The sequence below is a fragment of the Macaca nemestrina genome, chromosome 14 (genome assembly GCF_043159975.1).
Source record: "Macaca nemestrina isolate mMacNem1 chromosome 14, mMacNem.hap1, whole genome shotgun sequence".
NCBI lineage: Eukaryota > Metazoa > Chordata > Mammalia > Primates > Cercopithecidae > Macaca > Macaca nemestrina.
The window spans coordinates 117,198,516-117,217,327 of record NC_092138.1 but is presented as its reverse complement, the minus strand read 5'-3'; the positions used below and the strand labels follow the sequence as shown (position 1 = coordinate 117,217,327).

At 61.8% G+C, this 18,812-nt stretch overlaps 1 protein-coding gene and 1 long non-coding RNA gene across 3 annotated transcripts; both read left to right on the top strand.

Annotated features, from left to right (window-relative positions):
• The first annotated feature begins 477 nt into the window (after positions 1–477).
• TMEM250 (transmembrane protein 250) lies at positions 478–4,758 on the top strand. Of its 2 annotated transcripts, none has more exons than XM_011724745.3 (2): positions 478–857; positions 2,349–4,758. In XM_011724745.3, the coding sequence occupies exon 2, from the start codon at positions 2,473–2,475 to the stop codon at positions 2,890–2,892; it is 420 nt and encodes a 139-aa protein (XP_011723047.1). In that variant the 5' UTR covers positions 478–857; positions 2,349–2,472; the 3' UTR covers positions 2,893–4,758. The 2 variants fall into 2 exon arrangements, with proteins under 2 accessions (XP_011723047.1, XP_070934708.1); XM_071078607.1 differs by lacking the exon at positions 478–857 and adding an exon at positions 903–1,383.
• A 5,466-nt stretch (positions 4,759–10,224) lies between these two features.
• Positions 10,225–12,320, top strand: LOC139358340 (uncharacterized). The gene is made up of 3 exons (XR_011613113.1): positions 10,225–10,295; positions 10,791–11,194; positions 11,504–12,320. It is a non-coding gene; the product is annotated as an uncharacterized lncRNA (long non-coding RNA).
• Positions 12,321–18,812: the final 6,492 nt, after the last annotated feature.

The window sequence follows — 18,812 nt, the reverse complement described above, 5'->3', positions numbered from 1 at the left end:
GCTCCCTGCCGCCCGGGTCCGCGTGGCATCGGCCGCCCCCACCCTTCCCCGCCCTCCCGGAGCCCGGGGGACGCCCCCATTCCCGCCGCCGCCCCGTCCTCCCAGCCCCAGACCCGAGCCTCGCAGGGCGCCTTCGCACACGGTCCCGCGAGGACCAGATCTGTTCCCGGTCCCTGGGCCGCCCATCTCCGCCGGGAAGGCGGCTTCCTCCGGGGCCCGGCCCCACCCCAGCGACCGGCAGCAGCGCGCCGAGTCGCAGACACCTCAGGCCGGGGCCACTACCAGGGTCAAGCCCTGTTCTGGGACCAAAGGACGACTCCACGGGAGCGCGCCTGCGCACCGCCCCGAGGCGCCCCAGGAACGGTAGGCTCAGGCCAGCCATCTGCGCCTGCGCAAGACCAGGCGCGACCCCGAGGGCGTTCGGGGGAGGGAACGCTGCGGACTGCTCGCAGCGTGCGCACGCACGCACGCGCGCCTCGGGAAGCGTCGAGTCCGGGACGCCCAGAGCGGGCACGGAGCAGGGGGAAGGGAAGCGCGGCTCGGTCGGCGCGGGTGGAGGGGTCGTGAGGCCGGCCTACGGTGGCCGTCGAGGGACGGCGCTACGGCTCCCACGCTGGGCCAAACGCCTCCGGCGGCCGCGCCCGGGCGCCCCTTCACCTGCAGGGCGACCCCAGCCGGGGACGCGTGAACCACGCCCGCAGCCGCCCCGCCGGCGCCCCCAGCCCCACGTCCCGGCACCATGCAGCCGCCCTGCGCACGGAGCCCCGAGGGACAGGGGCGCCCGCAGGCCCGGCCCCCAGCACCGCCGGCCGGCCCCGAGGTCCGGGACGCCAGCGCCGCCGCGGAGAGGGCACCGGGTGAGCGGCGGGCGGGGACCCGGCCTCGGCGGGGGCCGTCTCCAGGGCAACGCGCGGCGCGGGACCCGGAAGTGGCTCCGGCAGGGGCTCTGCAGCCAGGGGGCCCGGCGCGGCGCAGGCCCGGTGCTCACGAGGCGTTGCGGGGGCCCGTCGCGTCTCTGCGGCCCCGAGGAAACGGTCCTGGGTCCATGGGCCGGGCCGAGCGGGCGTCTGCAGAAAGACGGGGACCCGGATGGAGCCGCGGGCCGTGAGACCCCGCGGGGACACAGCCCCGCCGAGCCACGTTTGAGGGGCACCGCCATGGCTGGGTTCCCGGTGGCTGCGATCTCCAGGCCGAGGCCGGCCTTAAATCGGGCCGCTCTGGCTCCTGCACCGCGTGGAGGAGCCGAGCGGAGGGAGAGGGCGAGGCTGGGCCCCTGGCCCCTGCGGGCACGGGAGGGTCCGGCGGCCCGGTCCCTCCCGCTTCCGCTCCGGGCAGGTCCCCACGGCAGGGCCCCAGGCTGAATCTATCTGACGGCAGGCGAAGGTCTTGGCAACAGTCCCCTTAGTGTTACCAACTTTCCTACTCCGATTTTATTTCCTGACCTTTGAGTTCATTCCGTCTGCAGATTATTTAGGCAAGCTATAAACGGCATTTACTAGGTGAAGCTAGAGAGCCAAATGCCGCGTCTACTCTTTGCAGCCCAGTCTGTAGGGCCGCTGCCAGACCCCGGGCCGACCCCACACGGGGGCCTGGGCGCTGTGCCTCCACTGTGCACGCCAGGCCCAGCCCCTTACCTCCCACAGCTACTCGCAAGAGCAGTGCTACTGGCACCCCCATTGGACAGAGCAGGAGCCGTCTTGGGGTCAGGTGACCTGCCCAAGGTCACTGCTAGGGAAGGACAGTGCCAGGGTTCAGGCCCAGCAAGGTGACCCCAGGGCCCCCCAGCCGTCCATCTGGCCCCTAGCACTTGTCAGGTTGCTGGAGTCACCTGCCCCCGCCGGGCTCGTTCTCGGTTCACCTGTGAGTCCCTTCTCCCGGCCCTGTGGTGGCTTTTTGCAGGCACCATTTTAGGGCTTGTGTCAGCCCTGGTTCAGGCAGCCACAGAAGACCAGGGCAGTAACAGGCAAACTGCCTAAGAGCAGAGAGTGGTCCAGCTTGTGGGGGGCTGCGGGGATCCTGCGGGAAAGAGCCACTCTTGCCCCTTCCCATCCGTTTTGGCATTGACCACCTCCGGGGGCCTCCCCTGGCGGCTGCCCCGAAGGCCCCCCTTCCCCAGTGCTGCCCTAGAACAAGCACTTTGGCTTCCCCAGGTGGTGGGCCCCCTGGAAGTATCCTTGGGAGGGTTTGTGAAAAGAGTAAGCCTGGGAGTGCCCGCAGATCCTGCCCTGGACTCCCTTTTCCCGTAGTCCGGGCGCTGGAGTTTGTGTCCGCCTTCGCCAGCTGATTGCCTGGGGAAGGATCCACACAGTGTCCTCACACTGACATGGGTTTTGCGGCTCTCCCCGCAGGCCGACGCCTCCCGCGAGGCTCAGTGGCCGGCTCTCAGGCCTAGGCGCCCATGACCCCTACGCTGACCGCTGCCTGGACGCCGCCGCCACCACCGCGAGCTAGCGCCGCTGCCACCAGGGCCCAATGCCGGTCATGCCCATCCCGAGGCGGGTGCGCTCCTTCCACGGCCCGCACACCACCTGCCTGCATGCAGCCTGCGGGCCCGTGCGCGCCTCCCACCTGGCCCGTACCAAGTACAACAATTTCGACGTGTACATCAAGACGCGCTGGCTGTACGGCTTCATCCGCTTCCTGCTCTACTTCAGCTGCAGCCTGTTCACCGCGGCGCTCTGGGGTGCTCTGGCCGCCCTCTTCTGCCTACAGTACCTGGGCGTTCGCGTCCTGCTGCGCTTCCAGCGCAAACTCTCGGTGTTGCTGCTGTTGCTGGGCCGCCGGCGCGTGGACTTCCGCCTGGTGAACGAGCTGCTCATCTACGGCATCCATGTCACCATGCTGCTAGTCGGGGGCCTGGGCTGGTGCTTCATGGTCTTCGTGGACATGTGAGGGCCGTGGGCGTGAGCTTGATGTATCGTCCGGGCCTGTGGCTGTGTTCTTTACATCGGTGGGACTGCCCATGCCGCAGGCAGTCGCTGCTGCCTGGCGCCCACGGAGAGAAAAGAAAGGGCTGAGACTTCCGTGATGGGGGTGCGGATGCCGCCCCTAGGCTGGCTTCCTGCGTCCACCCTCCCCATGTGCACTCTCAGGGGCGGCGCCCACCTGCGGGTGGCTCCTGTTCACACGACTTCAGGTCATACTGCGGAGTGGGCCGTCTGTTCTGCCTCTCTGTGGGCTTCTCTCCAGGACCCCAGCTGCCAGGGACTTTAGATGTCACCCTGGGAGGCCTCTGGACACAGAGGGCTGTGTGCCCAGGAACAAATCCGGAGGGGGGGCCATCCTGGCTGCACAGTCCCTTCCTGCGTTCCCTGGTCTCAGGCCCAGCCAACGGGACACGGAAGGCTCCCCTCGCTGACACACCACACTGCCACAAAGCTGCTTACTCTGCCCTGGGCCGCCTGAGTCCTGGCACTGCCCGCGTACCACCCTCTGTCACCCTGAGGGGCTGTGTGGGTCCTGAGTCCCCAGCCAGCCTTCAGGGTCTCCTTAGATTGTGTAGATGCAGTCTAGCAGGGGGCTGGAGAGGGGCTCAGGTGGGAGGGGCCTCAGCAGGCTCTCAGCTCAGGGGCTGGCCTGGGGGAACCCTGGGAGCCAAGGGCTGACTCCAGCAACACTGGCCTGTCTGCCTGTTCTGGGAGGGCTGTGAGGATGTCCTCAGATGCTGTGGATTTCTGGGGAGGCACTTCCATTCCTTTCTGGGTTTTTTTGCAGAGGAGGGCTTTGGGCCTCTTTCTTTGGGGGAACATCCTCAAAGAAAGCGTGAGAGATCGAGGCTGCAGTGAGCTGGGATGGAGACTTGCGTGTCCCGAGTGTCCGCAGCAGGTGGCAGAGGCCTCAGTGTGGCAACCACAGCCCCGGAGCCTGTGTGGTACCAGCAGCATCTTAGAGTCCCCGGTATATGCTGAGATCCTATCCCACGCTGCCCTCCAGTGACTGGGGGGCCCAAATGATGGCACAGAGGCAGGTGGGCTGGAGGGGCACAGATGCCTGTGTTCAGGGAGGGCGGCCACCATGGGCCAGGGTCTCATCCAGGACCCCGTGCTCTGCTCCTCAGCCTTGCAGTCGCGGTAGCACTGTGGTGGACTGCCCATGGCCGTGTGGCTTTGGGGGCAAGTGGGAGGGTGCCCTGAATAATGATTACAGGGACAACAGGCAGAGCTGCCCTAAAGTAGGACACAGGGTGCGGTACTGACAACCCTAGCGTCACCCCAAATCCACGTCCCCACACTCCGGGCATGGGTGGGACTTGTGACCCTGCCCTGTCAGGTGGACCAGTGGCCCAGGAGCCAGGAGGACAGTTGTGTGCCACTGGAAGAGAAACTTTTTGAAAAACCCTGAATCAGGTAGAGAAAGCAAAAAAATCTTTGGCCGTAAACCGTGCTAATTTGTTGGCAGCTTCTGTGGACGACCTCCGTTGAGCCCGGGCTGTGTCCAGGCCCTGGGCAGGCGGGCAGGAGTTCTGCGTGGGCCTCATTTCTTGCTGCAGAGAATCTTTTGCACTAAGTCACGCTGTTTCCTCAAAGAAGCTTTGTTTTTTGTTAACGTGTTACTCAGAGTCACCCAGGCCCCTCGGCTGAGGGTGAAGGTGGGGCGGGAGGCAGGAGGGGGCTGGCAGTGCCGCTTGTGTGGTGTCAACGCTGCAGGGAGTCGCGGCACCTTGGTGCCCTCTGAGCACCTGGCCGCCTGCTGTCCCCAGTGCCTGTGAAATTCGTCATGAGATGACCCACCTGCATTAAACCTATTTTTTTAATGTGTTGATGGAGTGATTGCTTAAAGCTCAGTTGTTTTATTCCTTTTTGAAGGACGTAATAATCACCCAGAGCACCATAGAAACCATCTTCTCCTGTAAGATGGGAAAGCTTCCACAAACACTCGTTGTGATGCTGGGGAAGTAGCCCCTGAAGCCAGGGTTCCCCTTGTGGGAAGCTGCCGTGGGGAGGTGGCCTAGCTGACAAGCAAGGATTTGTCAGCAGGGCAGTCACCAGGACACTGCTATGCAGGCCGGTGGAGGTTGCATTCAGCTGACTGGCCCATTCAGAGTTTTTTTGGTTTTTTTTTAGACGGAGTTTTGCTCTTATAGCCTGGGCTGGAGTGCGTTGATGTAATCTTGACTCACTGCAACATCCACCTCCCGGGTTCAGGTGATTCTCATGCCTCAGCCTCCCAAGTAGCTGGGATTACAGACACCCGCAACCTCACCCAGCTAATTTTTGTTTTTAGTAGAGATGGAGTTTCACCATGTTGAACGGGCTGGTCTCAAACTCCTGACTTTAGGTGATTCACCTGCCTCGGCCTCCCAAAGTGCCGGGATTCCAGGCGTGAGCCCCTCCACCTGGCCTAGTTCAGAGTCTTAGAATAAAGCTGGAGTAGTGTTTCTGACGCTGCTGAAAGGAGAGAGGCCTCAGGGCTGTGAGCAAGCACAGCGCGATCCACCGCAGGGGGAGATGCACACACACAAAAAAAGGTTGGAAGAAAAATAAAACCAAAGTTCTTATTTATTCAAAAAAACCGTGTGAGGCCAGGTGCAGTGGCTCACGCCAGTAATCCCAGCACTTTGGGAAGCTAAGGCAGGAGGATCACTTGAGCCCAGGAGTTCAAGACCAGCCTGGGCAACAGAGTGAGACCCCATCTCTACAGAAAATTTAAAAGTGAGCTGGCCGTGGTGGTGTGCACCTAGGAGATCGAGGCTGCAGTAGCTGTGATTGCAGCACTGCACTCCAGCCTGGGTGACAGAGTGAGACTCTGTCTCTAAAACACAAACCAGTTTGAAGATTGAGAGACAAGCTATTCATATTATTCTAGAATCTTTGCTTTGTAAAGGCTTCCTTAGCTTGTGTGAAGGGAGGAAGTTCACGTTTCTCATTTTTTCACTTGCAAAGGCTTCTAACAACATGAAGATGACAACGATTTCCTCCCAGGCAGTTATTATGGCCAGAAAGTATCACTTAAAGGGAAACCAGCTGGGTGCAGTGGCTTACACTTGTAATTCCAACACTTTGGGAGGCCCAGGTGGGAGGATCGCTTGAGCCCAGGAGTTCCAGATCAGCCTGGGCAACAGGGAGACCCTATCTCTACAAAAAAGATTTTTAAATGAGTCAGGTATAGTGGCGCTCACCTCTAGTTCCAGCTACTCCGGAGGCTGAATGGGGAGGATTGTTTGATCCCAGGCCGGGAGGGGTTGAGGCTACAGTGAACCATGATTCTGTCATTGCTCTCCAGCCTGGGTGACAGAGCAAGACCCCGTCTCAAGAAAATAAAGGAAAACTCTGGATTCCGTTAGGTAACAAGCTATCCATTGTAGAGTTTTGTGGAACCGTTTCACCAAACTTTTGGTGTTTTTTTTTTTTGTTTGTTTGTTGTTTTTTTTTTTTTTTTTGAGACGGAGTCTCGCTGTGTCGCCCAGGCTGGAGTGCAGTGGCCGGATCTCAGCTCACTGCAAGCTCTGCCTCCCGGGTTTTTACGCCATTCTCCTGCCTCAGCCTCCCGAGTAGCCGGGACTACAGGCGCCCGCCACCTCGCCCGGCTAGTTTTTTGTATTTTTTAGTAGAGACGGGGTTTCACCTTGTTAGCCAGGATGGTCTCGAACTCCTGACCTCATGATCCGCCCGTCTCGGCCTCCCAAAGTGCTGGGATTACAGGCTTGAGCCACCGCGCCCGGCCTGGTGTTTTGTTTTTGACGGCAGAGTTCGTGAAATCATTACTAAAATGTGTGCCCCTGAAAAGCTTAGGAGGGTAACACTTGTTTTACCAAACCCAGGGCTGAAGCTTGGTGTGGAGCACTGCTTCCCAGACCGGGCTTCTGATCCGAAGGTCTGGGGGCTCTGTGTGTCCCACAGGGGATGCCAGGCTGCAGCCGAGTCCTGAGGTGGGCGCAGGGCCTGGCTACACAGCCTTACCTGTGCACACAAAGCTGGGGCAGTTAGCCAGTGGGCCCTGTGAGGCTTGGCCTGGGAGAGTGGCCTGGTCTTTTTGCTTTGCCAGGTGTGGGTGAAGGTGGCTATGCCCTTGACTGGTCACACCTGGCCACGCCCCACACCAGAGAGGCTGCAGGAGGGCTCCTGCCTTCCCTGGGGGCTTCCCTGGCCCTCCCCGCCTGGCTTCACTCTGGTTTTCAGTGGATTTGGCATGTTTTCCGTTGTTCCCTGCCTAGGCCATCTCAATCTGATAGAACTCCCCGCGACAGTGCGAACGCCTCATCCGCACTGCCGTGTACAGGAGCCACCAGCCCACAGGACCACTGAGTACAGCGACAGGCACCACCGTGACACCTGAATGTCTCATCAGACCCAAGGAAGCAGTTCCCAGAGAAGGAGCCACTCATGGCTGGATTATAATAAGGGCATTTTTTAAAGTTTTCCTTTTTTTTTTTTTTTTTTTAAGAGATGGGGTGTCGCTCTGCTGCCAAGGCTGCAGTGGCCACGATCACAGCTCACTGTAGCCTCAACCTCCTAGGCTCAGGCCGTTCCCTGGCCGGGGCATGTCACAGGCTCCAAGAGCCAAGGAGCTTCCCCATGGCCACGATGTGTGCCTTGCGGGAGCCCCTCTAACCCGGCTCCCCTGGGTGGCTGAAGAGCCCTGTGGGGAATCTGAGGGGTGGTGGAGCTGCTTGCGACTGCTCCCCAGCAGACCTGCCAAACTTGGGCTGTGTTAACCAGGCATCTCCCCTGTTTGACAGATTCTGTTTTCGAAGTTGTTCTCCCCTTGAGGTCCCAGATGACCAGCTGAGCTGTGCAGCGGCCACGGCTCCAAGGAAGGCCAGAGCTACCTGGAGGTTGTCCCCAGGCCCTTTGTCCACAGTGACAGACACCCAGACCAGACCATGCTGCAGTGACTGGTAAGGGTGCCACCCAGAGAGGGATCTCCAGGGACCGCCGATGGTGCTGTATGTCCGGGGCTGTCCGTCCTGGGCAGCCTGAGCCCTCCCAGCAGCAGCTGTGTTTCTGCTGGGTGGGGAGACATGCCAGGATCTCTGCCGGGGGATCAGGGCATTCCACGGAAACGTCACATTTAGAGCAGCCTGATTTGCTGGTGGTGGGCTCCACCTGTCTGAAACCTACATGCCTGGAGGCTTCCAGGGGCTTCCAGCAGTGGGGAGGAGTAGAGGACTGAAAAGGTGTTGAGACAGAACCTAAGCACATGGCCACTGTGGACTCCTGCAGAGGTCTCAGGCAGTGTGCAGCCGCTTTAGAGGGAGCTGGGAGCTGTTAGGAGACAGGATCCATCCTTTCAAGGCGGCTGGTCCATACAGCGGCTCCCCTCCTGCTGCCAGTGGCCCGGGTTGCCTGTGAGGGAGGCAAGTGGCCCCAGGGACTCAGGCAGCGGCCGGACCTGGGTGAGCTGGGAGGGACAGGTATGGTCAGGGAGGGCCGCTGGCTGCTCCTGGGGACAAGGGGAAGTGGAGGTAGCCGCAGACTGACCTGGAGGTCAGGAACGTACTGGGAAGGTTCTGGAATCAGAGCTGCCCAGCACTGGCTGGATGAGAGGCCCCCAGTGACAGCAGTGGGTTTGAGAGTCATGGGTTTGGGAGTGAGGAGCCTGGCACCAGAGCTCAGTGTTCAGCCTGGAGGATGGGGGAGGGTGGGCGAGCCTGGACCACAGAGAAGGTCTCCAGCCCAAGGCAGGGGCGAAGCTGAGGGGGAGCTGGGTGGGCCGCGGAGGGAGGAGTCAGAGGGGCTCTGGGGAGGGCGGCCCCTGGGTGGAGACAGGTGGGAGGGAGATCTGGAGGTGGGGAGCGGCTCAGTCTCAGGCTGAATAGAGTGCTGAGCCAGGAAGTCACAGCCGGGCACGGAGTGTGGAGGAAGCCACCAAAGCCAGCCAGGGCTGTTGACTTAGTGGGGTCTGATTTTCAGTCTGTGCCTGGCCCGGGGGATTGTGCCGAGTGGCTCCCAGAGCCCCCCTTTCCCTGTCGTCCACCCCATGGGGCCACCAGCTTGGGCACCAGCCGGGGGTCTCTGTTGCTGAAAAGTAGAATCTGAGCCGAGGAGCCAGCAGAGGGCAGGCAATGGCTGGAAGGGGGTGGTGCTGGGGATTTCAAGGTCTAAGATGCTCAGTCAAGATGGGCCACGTGCTGTCCCGTCCCCAGCGCAGGGGGGACCAGGTGGCCTCGGAAGGCTGCCCCGGCAGAGTCCCCGTGTGCAGCCTCCACGGGCAAAACCACCCCAAACGCACAAACACAGGAATGTCCTCCACCTCCCGCCCCTCCCCCGGGGGCAGGACAGGACAGCAGGGGCTGAGGGGGAAGGTGCTGGGCTCCAGACACAGCCCCCAGCAGGAAGGACAGCGGGGCCAGGCGCGGCCCCCACTCTGGACCAGAGCACGACCCCTGTGCCGCTGCGTCGATGGTGATATTGATGCTCTGTGACCTTGGAAGGGCCTGTCCCCTCCAGCGTGCGATCGGAGGAGGGCGCGGGCCCTGGCAGTGCTGTGAGTGCTGATTCAGCGTTTTCCGGGGGAGACAAACGTGCTTCGATCTGCAGAGGCCAGTGCGTTTCTCTTCTTCTTTATGGGTCTTCTTAGGAAAGGTCCCCTCTCTGCCCAGGCCCTCCCTGCAGGCCTCCTCTCATGCCCTCGGAGGCAGGGGCTGCTCTGCACCCAGCTCCGGTGAGCAGCACTTCCCATGCAGCAGGCTGCAGAGGCCGCAGTCCAGAAACCCCCCCACCCCACCGCCTGGCGCGCCTCCCGACAGTTCCCAAAAGAGAGCGCGCCCCGCCGCACCAGCATCCTTGCCCAGGCGGGGCTGTCCGGGTGCAGCTGATTCAGCGGCTCCTGGCCCGGCGCCCCTCCCCCAGCCCAGCTGGGCAGCGTGCCCGGGCATGCCGGCAGCTGTGTCACACGGGCTCTGGCAGGGCTGCTGTGGCGCGAGGTGTGTGGCCCGCACTGCGCCTGGGGGCGGGGTGGCAGGCTGCTGCGGCGGGCGGGCTGCCAGGCGCCCCCTCCCTGCGGGGCCGCTTCCCCTCCCCTGTAGTCCGCGTACGGCCTCCTGCAGAGGAGAGGCCCCGTGGGAGGCGGAAGGCAGAGCTGGCTCTTGGTGCTCTCAGGTACCATCAGCCCCCAGGACATAATCACATCCGAAGCCCCGGCAGCGGATCCACCGCCACATCCAGAGTCTCCCCATAGCCCAGGTCGGGGCCGCGTTCCTCCATCTCAGGCCAGCCCTGCTGGGGCCACCTGCCGTCCTGACCTGGGCGGAGACTGGAAGGGGCGGGTGGGGCGGGGCCCCACAGAGCCCCACCCGACCAATGGGAACAGCCGGGGCCAAGGGGTTCTCAGGGCAGCAGGAGGGCCGTGCAGGAGTGAGCCACAGCCCCCAGGGCCCCTCCTGCCGGCTTTGCCGCTCCCATGAGCTTGGGTTTGCCTCTAGCTGAGGGCATGGGGCAGGCCTGGGGAGCCGGTGGGCGCTGACCCAGCCCCAGGGCCCAGGGGAGGAGGGTGCCAGCTCTGTTTGGGAAGTGGGCTCTGTAAAGCGGCTTGGTTTATGAGAGGACCTTGGTGTCCCCATCCTGTGAGGGCTGTGGGTGTGAGGTAAATGCAGGGCGGGGAGGGAAGAGGGGTCAGAGCAGAGCAGGAGAAGCAGGGGCAGGATAGGTGAGGAAGAGGGGGGTGAGGAAGGTGCCGTTGGTCGAGGTTAGGTCAGGTAAGGACACGGTGGTAGGTGAAGGCCAGGGGCAGGTGGGGTGGCTGGGAGGTCTGTGGTCAGAGGACAGGTGCTGGTGGGGCCTGGAGATGGCGGTACCGCCCCCACCCTCCCAAGCCTGGAGGCCTGACAGTTGCATCCGAAACATCCACAGCCACCATCGTATCAGCAGCACGGTGACCATGGCTCACAATGTAGGGACGGGCATTCGTGCCGCTTTCTCAGAATATTAACGACGGTCCCGGCAGAACGCTGTATGAATATTCATACGGAGATCAGTCAAGCCTGGGCTGGCGGATGGCACAGGGAGAGGGGCTGTGACAGGCTGGGTCCAGGTCCCAGCGGGCACACCTTGGCAGGGTGTGGCCATAAGTCTCTACCAGCTCCAGTCAGGATCCACCTCCCTCGGGATGGAACAGGCCTGGGCCTGTTGTATGGCCACAGGCAGAGGAGGCCGATGGGCGACATGACATCACCACTCAGTGACGGCCATCGTCCTGGGGGCCCAGAGGCTGGGGCGGGGCTCCTTCCCGAGAGACCCACAGAAGTTCATCTCAGGTTTTTTTTTCTTTTTTTGAGACGGGGGTCTCGCTCTGTTGCCCAGGCTTCAGTGCAGTGGTGCGATCTCGGCTCACTGCAAGCTCCGCCTCCTGGGTTCACGCCATTCTCCTGCCTCAGCCCCCCCGAGTAGCTGGGACTATAGGCGCCCGCCGGCACGCCCGGCTAATTTTTTTGTATTGTTAGTAGAGACGGGGTTGCACTGTGTTAGCCAGGATGGTCTCCATCTCCTGACCTCGTGATCCACCCGCGTCGGCCTCCCAAAGTGCTGGGATTGCAGGCGTGAGCCACCGCGCCTGGCCATCTCAGGTTTAACGGGGGCACTGCTGCCTCAGACGCCTGGCAGTGGGTGGTGAGGTCCCTGTGCTCACTGGGGTCTGCAGACGAGGACTGGCCACCAAGGCCTGGGACCGCCATCCTGACCTGGGTGGCCATGGCCAGTCCTCCCGGGAGCCCCTAGCACCTTGGGCCTGCCCCCAGCTCTCACGGCAGGAGAAGTTTTTTCCCCACTCTGGTGGCTGACACCCTGGTGAAGGGATTTGCAGAACAGGAGCATGTGGATTTCCAGTTCTTCCCAGCAGGCACACGCAGGCCGGTACCCTCCCCCTCCCCTTTGGGCAACACTCGGGTGCTGCTAGACCCTTGGCCCCGCTCACTGCGTGGGCCGTGCTCCACCCATTCCCTCCCAGCAAGGGTGGTCCCGGGGCTCCCCTGACCTGAACTCTTCTGAGCTTGCTTCTCAGAACCAAGAGGGGCTGGCTCTGTGCCCTGCTTACCTGGCCAGGGGTGGGAGCTGCCCTTTGAAGCTATCAATCTGGGTTTTAAGTGTGGATTCATTATTTACAACACCCTGACATCATGCTGACATGAATTATTTGTATGTTTTTCAAATTGTGCTGTGATAACCCTGGCTGTCTTCCTGCTCCCATAGTGGATAAAAGCATCCTAAAGAATGCCGCCATCTCCCTTCTCCTCACAGCCTGGAGCTGGGCCAACCGGAGCTGAGCCACCACAGGTGCTCGGTGCAGCCTGGTTTGACCCTCACCCTCCTTCACCTGGCTGGGGCGCGTGCCTGGTACATGTATGTGTGCACGTATGTGCGTGTGGGTGTGTGGCATCTGTGTGTCCGAGGGTTTTCTGCTGTCATGTTTTATGTCCTGGCCCGGCCGCCCTCCACATCCACGGCTCCTTCCTGTGTTCCCTCAGATGGTCCCCCAAAAAACGGAGGGACTCTGGCCCCTGGAGGAACAGGGAAGCCTCTGCCTGGGTAGCCATTGGCAGGTGAGTCCCGTGTTCCTGCCGGGAAAAAATCTGTTTTCAAACGCGGACGGGCAAGCACTCCCTTTGCAGTCCCCACACTTGGGGTCACCGGTCGCTGGGCTGATTGGCAGGAAGAGGTACGGCTCCGCAGTCCCTCGTGGGGCTGTGCGGCCATCTGCCCCTCTCTGGGCCCAGCTCTTCCTGTGAGATAAGGGGGCAGGAACCCAGGGATGCTGGGCCTACAGCCTGCAGCGGGGTGAGGCGCTGGACTGGCTCTTCCCAAGGGAAGCCCTAGGCTGGCATTGTGTCCCCAGGTGGGAAGTTCAGGGAGGAGGAACCAGGGCTGGGGCTGGACTCAGGGGAGGGCTCCCGACGTCACCTGTGGCATGGCTGCCACGGTGGGCCAGGGATCTCCAGATTCCTGGGTCACTGTCTTCCCAGGGCCTGGGTCAGGGCCTGGGTCTGGGCCATGGGATCACAGAAGCAGCACTGGAGGCTGGTGCCCCGTTCCTGCCACCAAGACTGGGCAGACCCTCTCCTCAAGGGAGGGTGCCAGGGACTGGCTGCAGGCCCTGCCCGAGGCAGATCTAATGACCTTGGGCCAGGGCAGCAAGGCCATCTGTGGCCCAAACCCTTTCCCGGGGCTTGTTCTCAGGGATGTATCCTGGGTGGGGGGTGTCTTCAGGGGTGGGTCTGTAGAAGGATGCTAGACCCTCTCTGGGAGCTCTGAGCCTAACACGAACAAACAAAAGAACACGCTGCTGTCCCACGGGTCCCCGGGGCTTCGTGCATAGCAGGCCTTCAGGACCCACTTTCTGAATGACTGTGCCAAGGGCCAGCAGAGGCCTCCACGAGTGCGTCCTCTGGTGGGCAGGATGTCCCACGGGAGCTGTGCTTGCCTCTCGCTGACTTACAACTAACCCCACCCCCAGGCCAGCCACGGTGGCTCATGCCTGTAATCCCAGCACTTTGGGAAGCCGAGGTGGGTGAATCACCTGAGGTCAGGAGTTCAAGACCAGCCTGGCCAACATGGTGAAACCCCGTCTCTGTGAAAAATACAAAAATTAGCTGGGCGTGGTGGCGGGGTCCTATAATCCCAGCTACTTGGGAGGCCGAGGCAGGAGAATCGCTTGAATCTGGGAGTTGGAGGTTGCAGTGAGCCAAGATCGTGCCACTACATTCTAGCCTGGGCGACAGAGTGAGACTCCATCTCAAAAACAAACAAAAAAAAAACAACTACCCCCTACACACACACACACACACACCACAGAAAGGCAGCCCTGCTGTTTGGGACCTGAGCCCTTGACGTCCTTCCGTCTGTCCTACCTGGGAACCTCTAGCTGCTACCGAAGGCTTTCCCAAGCCCAGCTCTCACGTGTCCTGCAAAGGGCACTGGCTGTCCCCTGAGCCTGACTTGGCCAAGGGGCTCTGCAGTGTCTCCCAGGAGGAGGTGAGTCACTGCAGCCGCCCGACCCTCAGCCTTCTCTGGAGCAGGAGGCAGCAGCTGCTTTACAGCTGCATAAAACATTAGAGGGAAATTTAGGACAAAAGAGGAAGACGATTAGAGCATCCAGTTTAAACCGAGGGAGGGCATACGGAACCCAAAACGGCACTGCCCTAATTCAGGAGCAGAGGGAGGCACGGGCTTTGCAACCGCTGACAAGAACCAAAATACTCACCCAGTTTTCTTCTGCGAAAGAGACCCAAACTCGCCTGACGAGGCGCCCACAGATGTCCCAGGCCCTGTGGGAGCCGACCTCCTCCTCAGAGGGTGATGCAGCACGCTCCATGCCCATGCCAGCTGGCCCAGGGCACAGCAGATGCCCCAGGTCACCATCCTTCCAGGGACCTGGCTCAGGGCCGTGGGATGTTCTGTTCTTTCCGCCAAGACTCTGTGGGCACCACTGTGGCAGGCCAGAGCAAGGCTGAGAAGTGGCAGGGAAGGAGCCACATCCAACCATGCAGGCAGCTCCCCCAAGCTCCATCCCTGCTCTGTTCTCCCTGGACGAACTGCCCCAGCCTAAGGCCGTGCAGGGCCTGGACAGCAGGGTCTCACCCCAGCCTTCCTGGGCCTGGGTCACAACACTCTTGCTTTCGGGTCAGCATCTGCAATGGTGCTTCCTCCTGGGGACAGGGATGCAGCCCCCCTAGCTGGTCAGCTCTGCTGTGCCCCTCAGTTCCTGCTGTCCACCAGAGAAGATGGTCCCGGGGAAGCAGAGGCTGCCCAGAGAAGGGGGCCTTCCGGGAGCAGTGTGGGGCCAGATGAGCAGGTCTCTATCTCCAGACCAGCCTTCAGCGACTTCCAGCTGCGAGATGAGGACACCTGGCCCTCACTTTAACCACAGGACCACAGAGATGAGGGGAAAAGCAAAATAAGGGAGGCCGGTGGTTTGGAGACCCTGGCTCTGCCCTCAGGAGCACACTGGGCCTGCTTGCCGGGTTGGTCTGTAAGCCAGTGAGCGCTCCCCACCCACCCCACCATGCACTCCGCATCTGAGCTGCCGGGGTCCCCTTTGACCCCCGCGGTGCAGGTGTGCTGGCGCCATCGGCCAGACCCACCACACTGGGTCCTGGCTCAGCCGCCAGTGGAGCGGGGTCTACCAGATGACACAAGGCCCAGGCCAGAGAAACTGAGGAAAGTGAGACCTTCTCAGTGGGGCAGAGCTGCAGGCCCACCCAGATGCTGCTTTCCTAGGGGAATTTAGGAATCTCTGAAGCAAATGCATGCTTCAAGTAGAGTAGTGCTTGAGCAGATTAGCAGGACTTGAAACTGATAGACATTCCTGTCCTGGTCCTGGTAAGGCGAATTAGAATAAAAGCAAACGTGCCCAGGGTTTTTGGAAGTGAGGTGGTTTATGTGATCATCAGCTGCCTGTTCTGTCCTTCAGCTTGTATGTAAGAAGCACCAGGAAACACCCTCCCCCATGGACACTAAAGCAGGGGCCGTTCTGTCACAGAGCAGCCACCTCCAGACGGCTGTGCACCTGCACACCGGCTGGCACACCCTGCCCGGAGCCAGGTGAGCTCCCTGTACCTGGAGAAGCCCTGGGCTTGCATGGGTAGGCTGCAGGGGTGGAGGGGAGTGAGCTGCAGGAGGGGGTGGGACACCAGTGCTCGCTCTCTCCTGAGACCGCATTCCCGGGCATCTGGCACGAAGGTCACAGAAATGGGCAGTGTTTGGCTGCACTTGCGGGGGGCTCGGGGCACTGCTCTAGCAGCAGCAGGGCAGTGCCCCGAGCCCAGCATCTGGGCAGGCGCTCAGCAGTGTGGCTTCCCGGCCCTTCGTTGTTACTCGGGAATTGAAGCCCGAGTCCCCGGCGATGCCCCACTTCCCCATCCCTCCACTGCACGGAGGCACTGGGTCCTTTGCATAGATGCTCTGGATTGTTCTGGGATGCATTCCTGGGACCCGGTCTCCCCTCCAGCCCTTCCGAGTTCCCTGAATCCTGGCAGACAGACGGCCATGAAGCTGGCTGGCAGGAGGCCAGGGGTGCAGCATGGACACCTCAGGGCATCCTCCCCGCCCCAGAGGTCCCTATGCACAGGGCGTGGGGGCGGCATTCATCCCACTGGGGTGCGCCAGGGTGAATAGGTGGAGTCTGGCCTGACTGTGGGCACCTGGAGGAAAGGGCTCTGCTAGCACCTGTGCTGCACTGTCTGCACCCCCGGCCCAGAGGGGCCCCACATGCCACGTCCCTCTTCTCACGGTGGGGACCTTCCCGCCACCTCCGCCACCCTGGGATGCTCTTCTCCCTCACTTACCCTTGCGCCACAGCACCTTTGGATGACCAAGAGCCTCCCTTTCCTCCCAGGGCCAGATCCTGAGCCGGCTCCACAGGCACCAGCAAGTCCCAGCACCTGCAGCTTGGAGCAGAGGATGGGCTGGGCTCAGAGGCTGCCCCCCAGACTCCATCATGGACTCCAGCATGCACACTGGTCGCCTGAGATTTGGATTCAGCAGGTCTGGCCCCGGGACCCTGTGATTCCAATGGTTCCACCTTTCCTAGAGGCAGCTGCTCTGCCCTGGGGATCTCAAGGGATGGAGGGTGGGCAGAGAGCATCCAGGAGGTGCGAAAGCCCAGGAGAGCAGCGAGGCTCCAGAGCCACTAGAAGAAGGTGGAGAAGGGCAAGGCAGCTGTGGCTACATGCAAGAGGTTAAGACAGGACCAGGAACCAGGGGCGGATTTTGAGCAATGGTTACCCCAAGTGACCTCCAGCCCCCAGCGACCTTGTCCAGCCATAGAGACCACCCCTGCATCATTGACCCAAGCCCAGTCTGGCCCTGATTCCCTGGACACTTGAGAACCCAGCAGCAACTGCCTGTCCCTACCTGGATGGCCACAGCGGCCCATTCGTCCTCATCTTCCCTATCCCAGGACATAGGGTGGCCTTCGCGGGCCCACCTGCCCGACCTCAGTCTGAACACTCCCCTTCCCTCCCAGCCCTCCTCGTTCCTCCTGGCTCCACCTTCACGGCCCCTCCACTGCCACTCCCACCTTCACTGGACCCCAGGGAGAGAACCCAGCGGGTCTCATAGAGCCCTCTCCCCTGCAACCAGACCTCAGGAGGCTCCCCTTCAGCCGCCAGCTCCATCCAGACGCAGTCCTGGCCCAGCCTCTTCCTTCGCCACCTCCTGCCTCCTCCATAGCAGACCTGGGTCTCTTTTTTAACCAGCCTGCCACCTGCTACTAGAACAGGAGCCCCAGAGGAGCAGGGGCCAGTGACCTTGTTCTCAAGGGGGCCAGGTGCCTTCCTGCCCCTCCTGGGAGTCGGGGGTGCCGGCCCGCCCACATACCCCAGAAGGACGGAGAGCCTCACCTGCAGCCCTGCTGGCCACTTAACCTCTGGGCCAACTGGGCCCAAAATCTGGCCCTTCAGGGAACCCGCAGAGGCCTCTGCCGTGTCCACCAGGTTCCTGGCTCCTCCAGCAAGTGGTGTCTCTTCATCTGGGGGGCGGGGGGATGTCAGTGCAGCTGCATCAAGGGCCCTGAGGAGGGAGCCTGGTGCTGGGAGAGCCACCGGAGCTCAGAGACAGCTTCCCTGAAGTCCTGAGCTGGGCGTTGGGGATGAGCTGGAGCTCACCTGCCCCTGCAGAGAGACAGGGGTGCTGGCAGAGGAGCTATGGGTGCAAAGGCCCTATGTCAGCAGCTCAGGGAGAGCCCACTGTGCTGCGAGGAATAGTGTGAGTGGGGGGACCCAGCTGAGGAGTGGGTGAGGTCAGCAGCTCAGGCTGGGAGGGACATCTCTGAGCACAGAGGGACAGTTTCACTGCAGGGTAAGCTGGGTCCTTCCAGCCTCCTGGAGCTAGCCCTGTCCCCTCCACACAGCCCAGTGCCAGGTGTGGACACAGGCCTCAAAGGTCAGCCCAGCAGGCAGAGGCGCGAGCTGCCGGGATCAGCACACTGGGCCTCATGGTGGCCACAACAGTGATGCCCAAAAGAGCCACCAGGATGCCAGGTGTCCTTGGCATCTGAGGCCCATAGAAGTGCCCTGTTGTCCAGCAGGATCCTAGACAGGATGGGGACCCCCCAAGGGGTGGAGGGCCCAGGGCGGTCCAGCCCAGGCTTTGAACCCATTCACTAGAATAACCGCCCTAAAGAAAGAAATGGCAGTGGGGGAGTGACCAGGGGCCCAGTCCAGCTCGTCAGGAGACGCAGGGCCTGCCTGCATCTCCCATTGTCCTGCAGGTGTGTGGAACCGCAACCAGTGCACCCGGTGGTGGGGGTGGGGCCAGCTGGGCTTGGCCTTGCAAACTGCACACCTTCTAGGAGCTGGCCGCAGAACCGAAGCGGAGGTGGTTTCCCCCGGAGCTGCCTCCGGACCCCGAGGGGTGGTGTTCAAGGTGGACTCCCCAGGGACCTGCCAAGGCCTGATGTTCTGAGTGGGGCTTTGGCTGGAATGTGGCCTCAGTCTCTGGGTGGACAGGTGGGTGAGGCCCTGTCCAGTGTTCTGGGCCATTCTGCTGTGCACAGCCCTCGTCCCCTGGACTCTGGGGACCCTGGCCCCTCGCTCTTCTCCACGACTCAGCAGGCACCACCCTGGGCTCCTGGGCTGACTTCCTACAGGAGGAGGAGGCTGCCCCCTGGAGCAGCCTGGGGGTTACAGGATCAGGACTATTTTAGTAATAAAAGGGGTAATGGGCTCAATTTGAACCCCAAGCTGGAGGTACCAGGCAAAAACCCCAATTGGTGAAACACTGGGCCTGGCTTCTACTGTAAGTTTGGGGGCTGCACCCAGGGCCCAGGGTGAGGCTGGTGGGCCCAGCTTAGCCCCCAATCGCAAGGGCTGGTTCAGCGGCTCCACCCTCAGGCTGGCACAGAGCAGGGCCCTAACAAGGGGGCTGTGGGAGCAGCCGGGG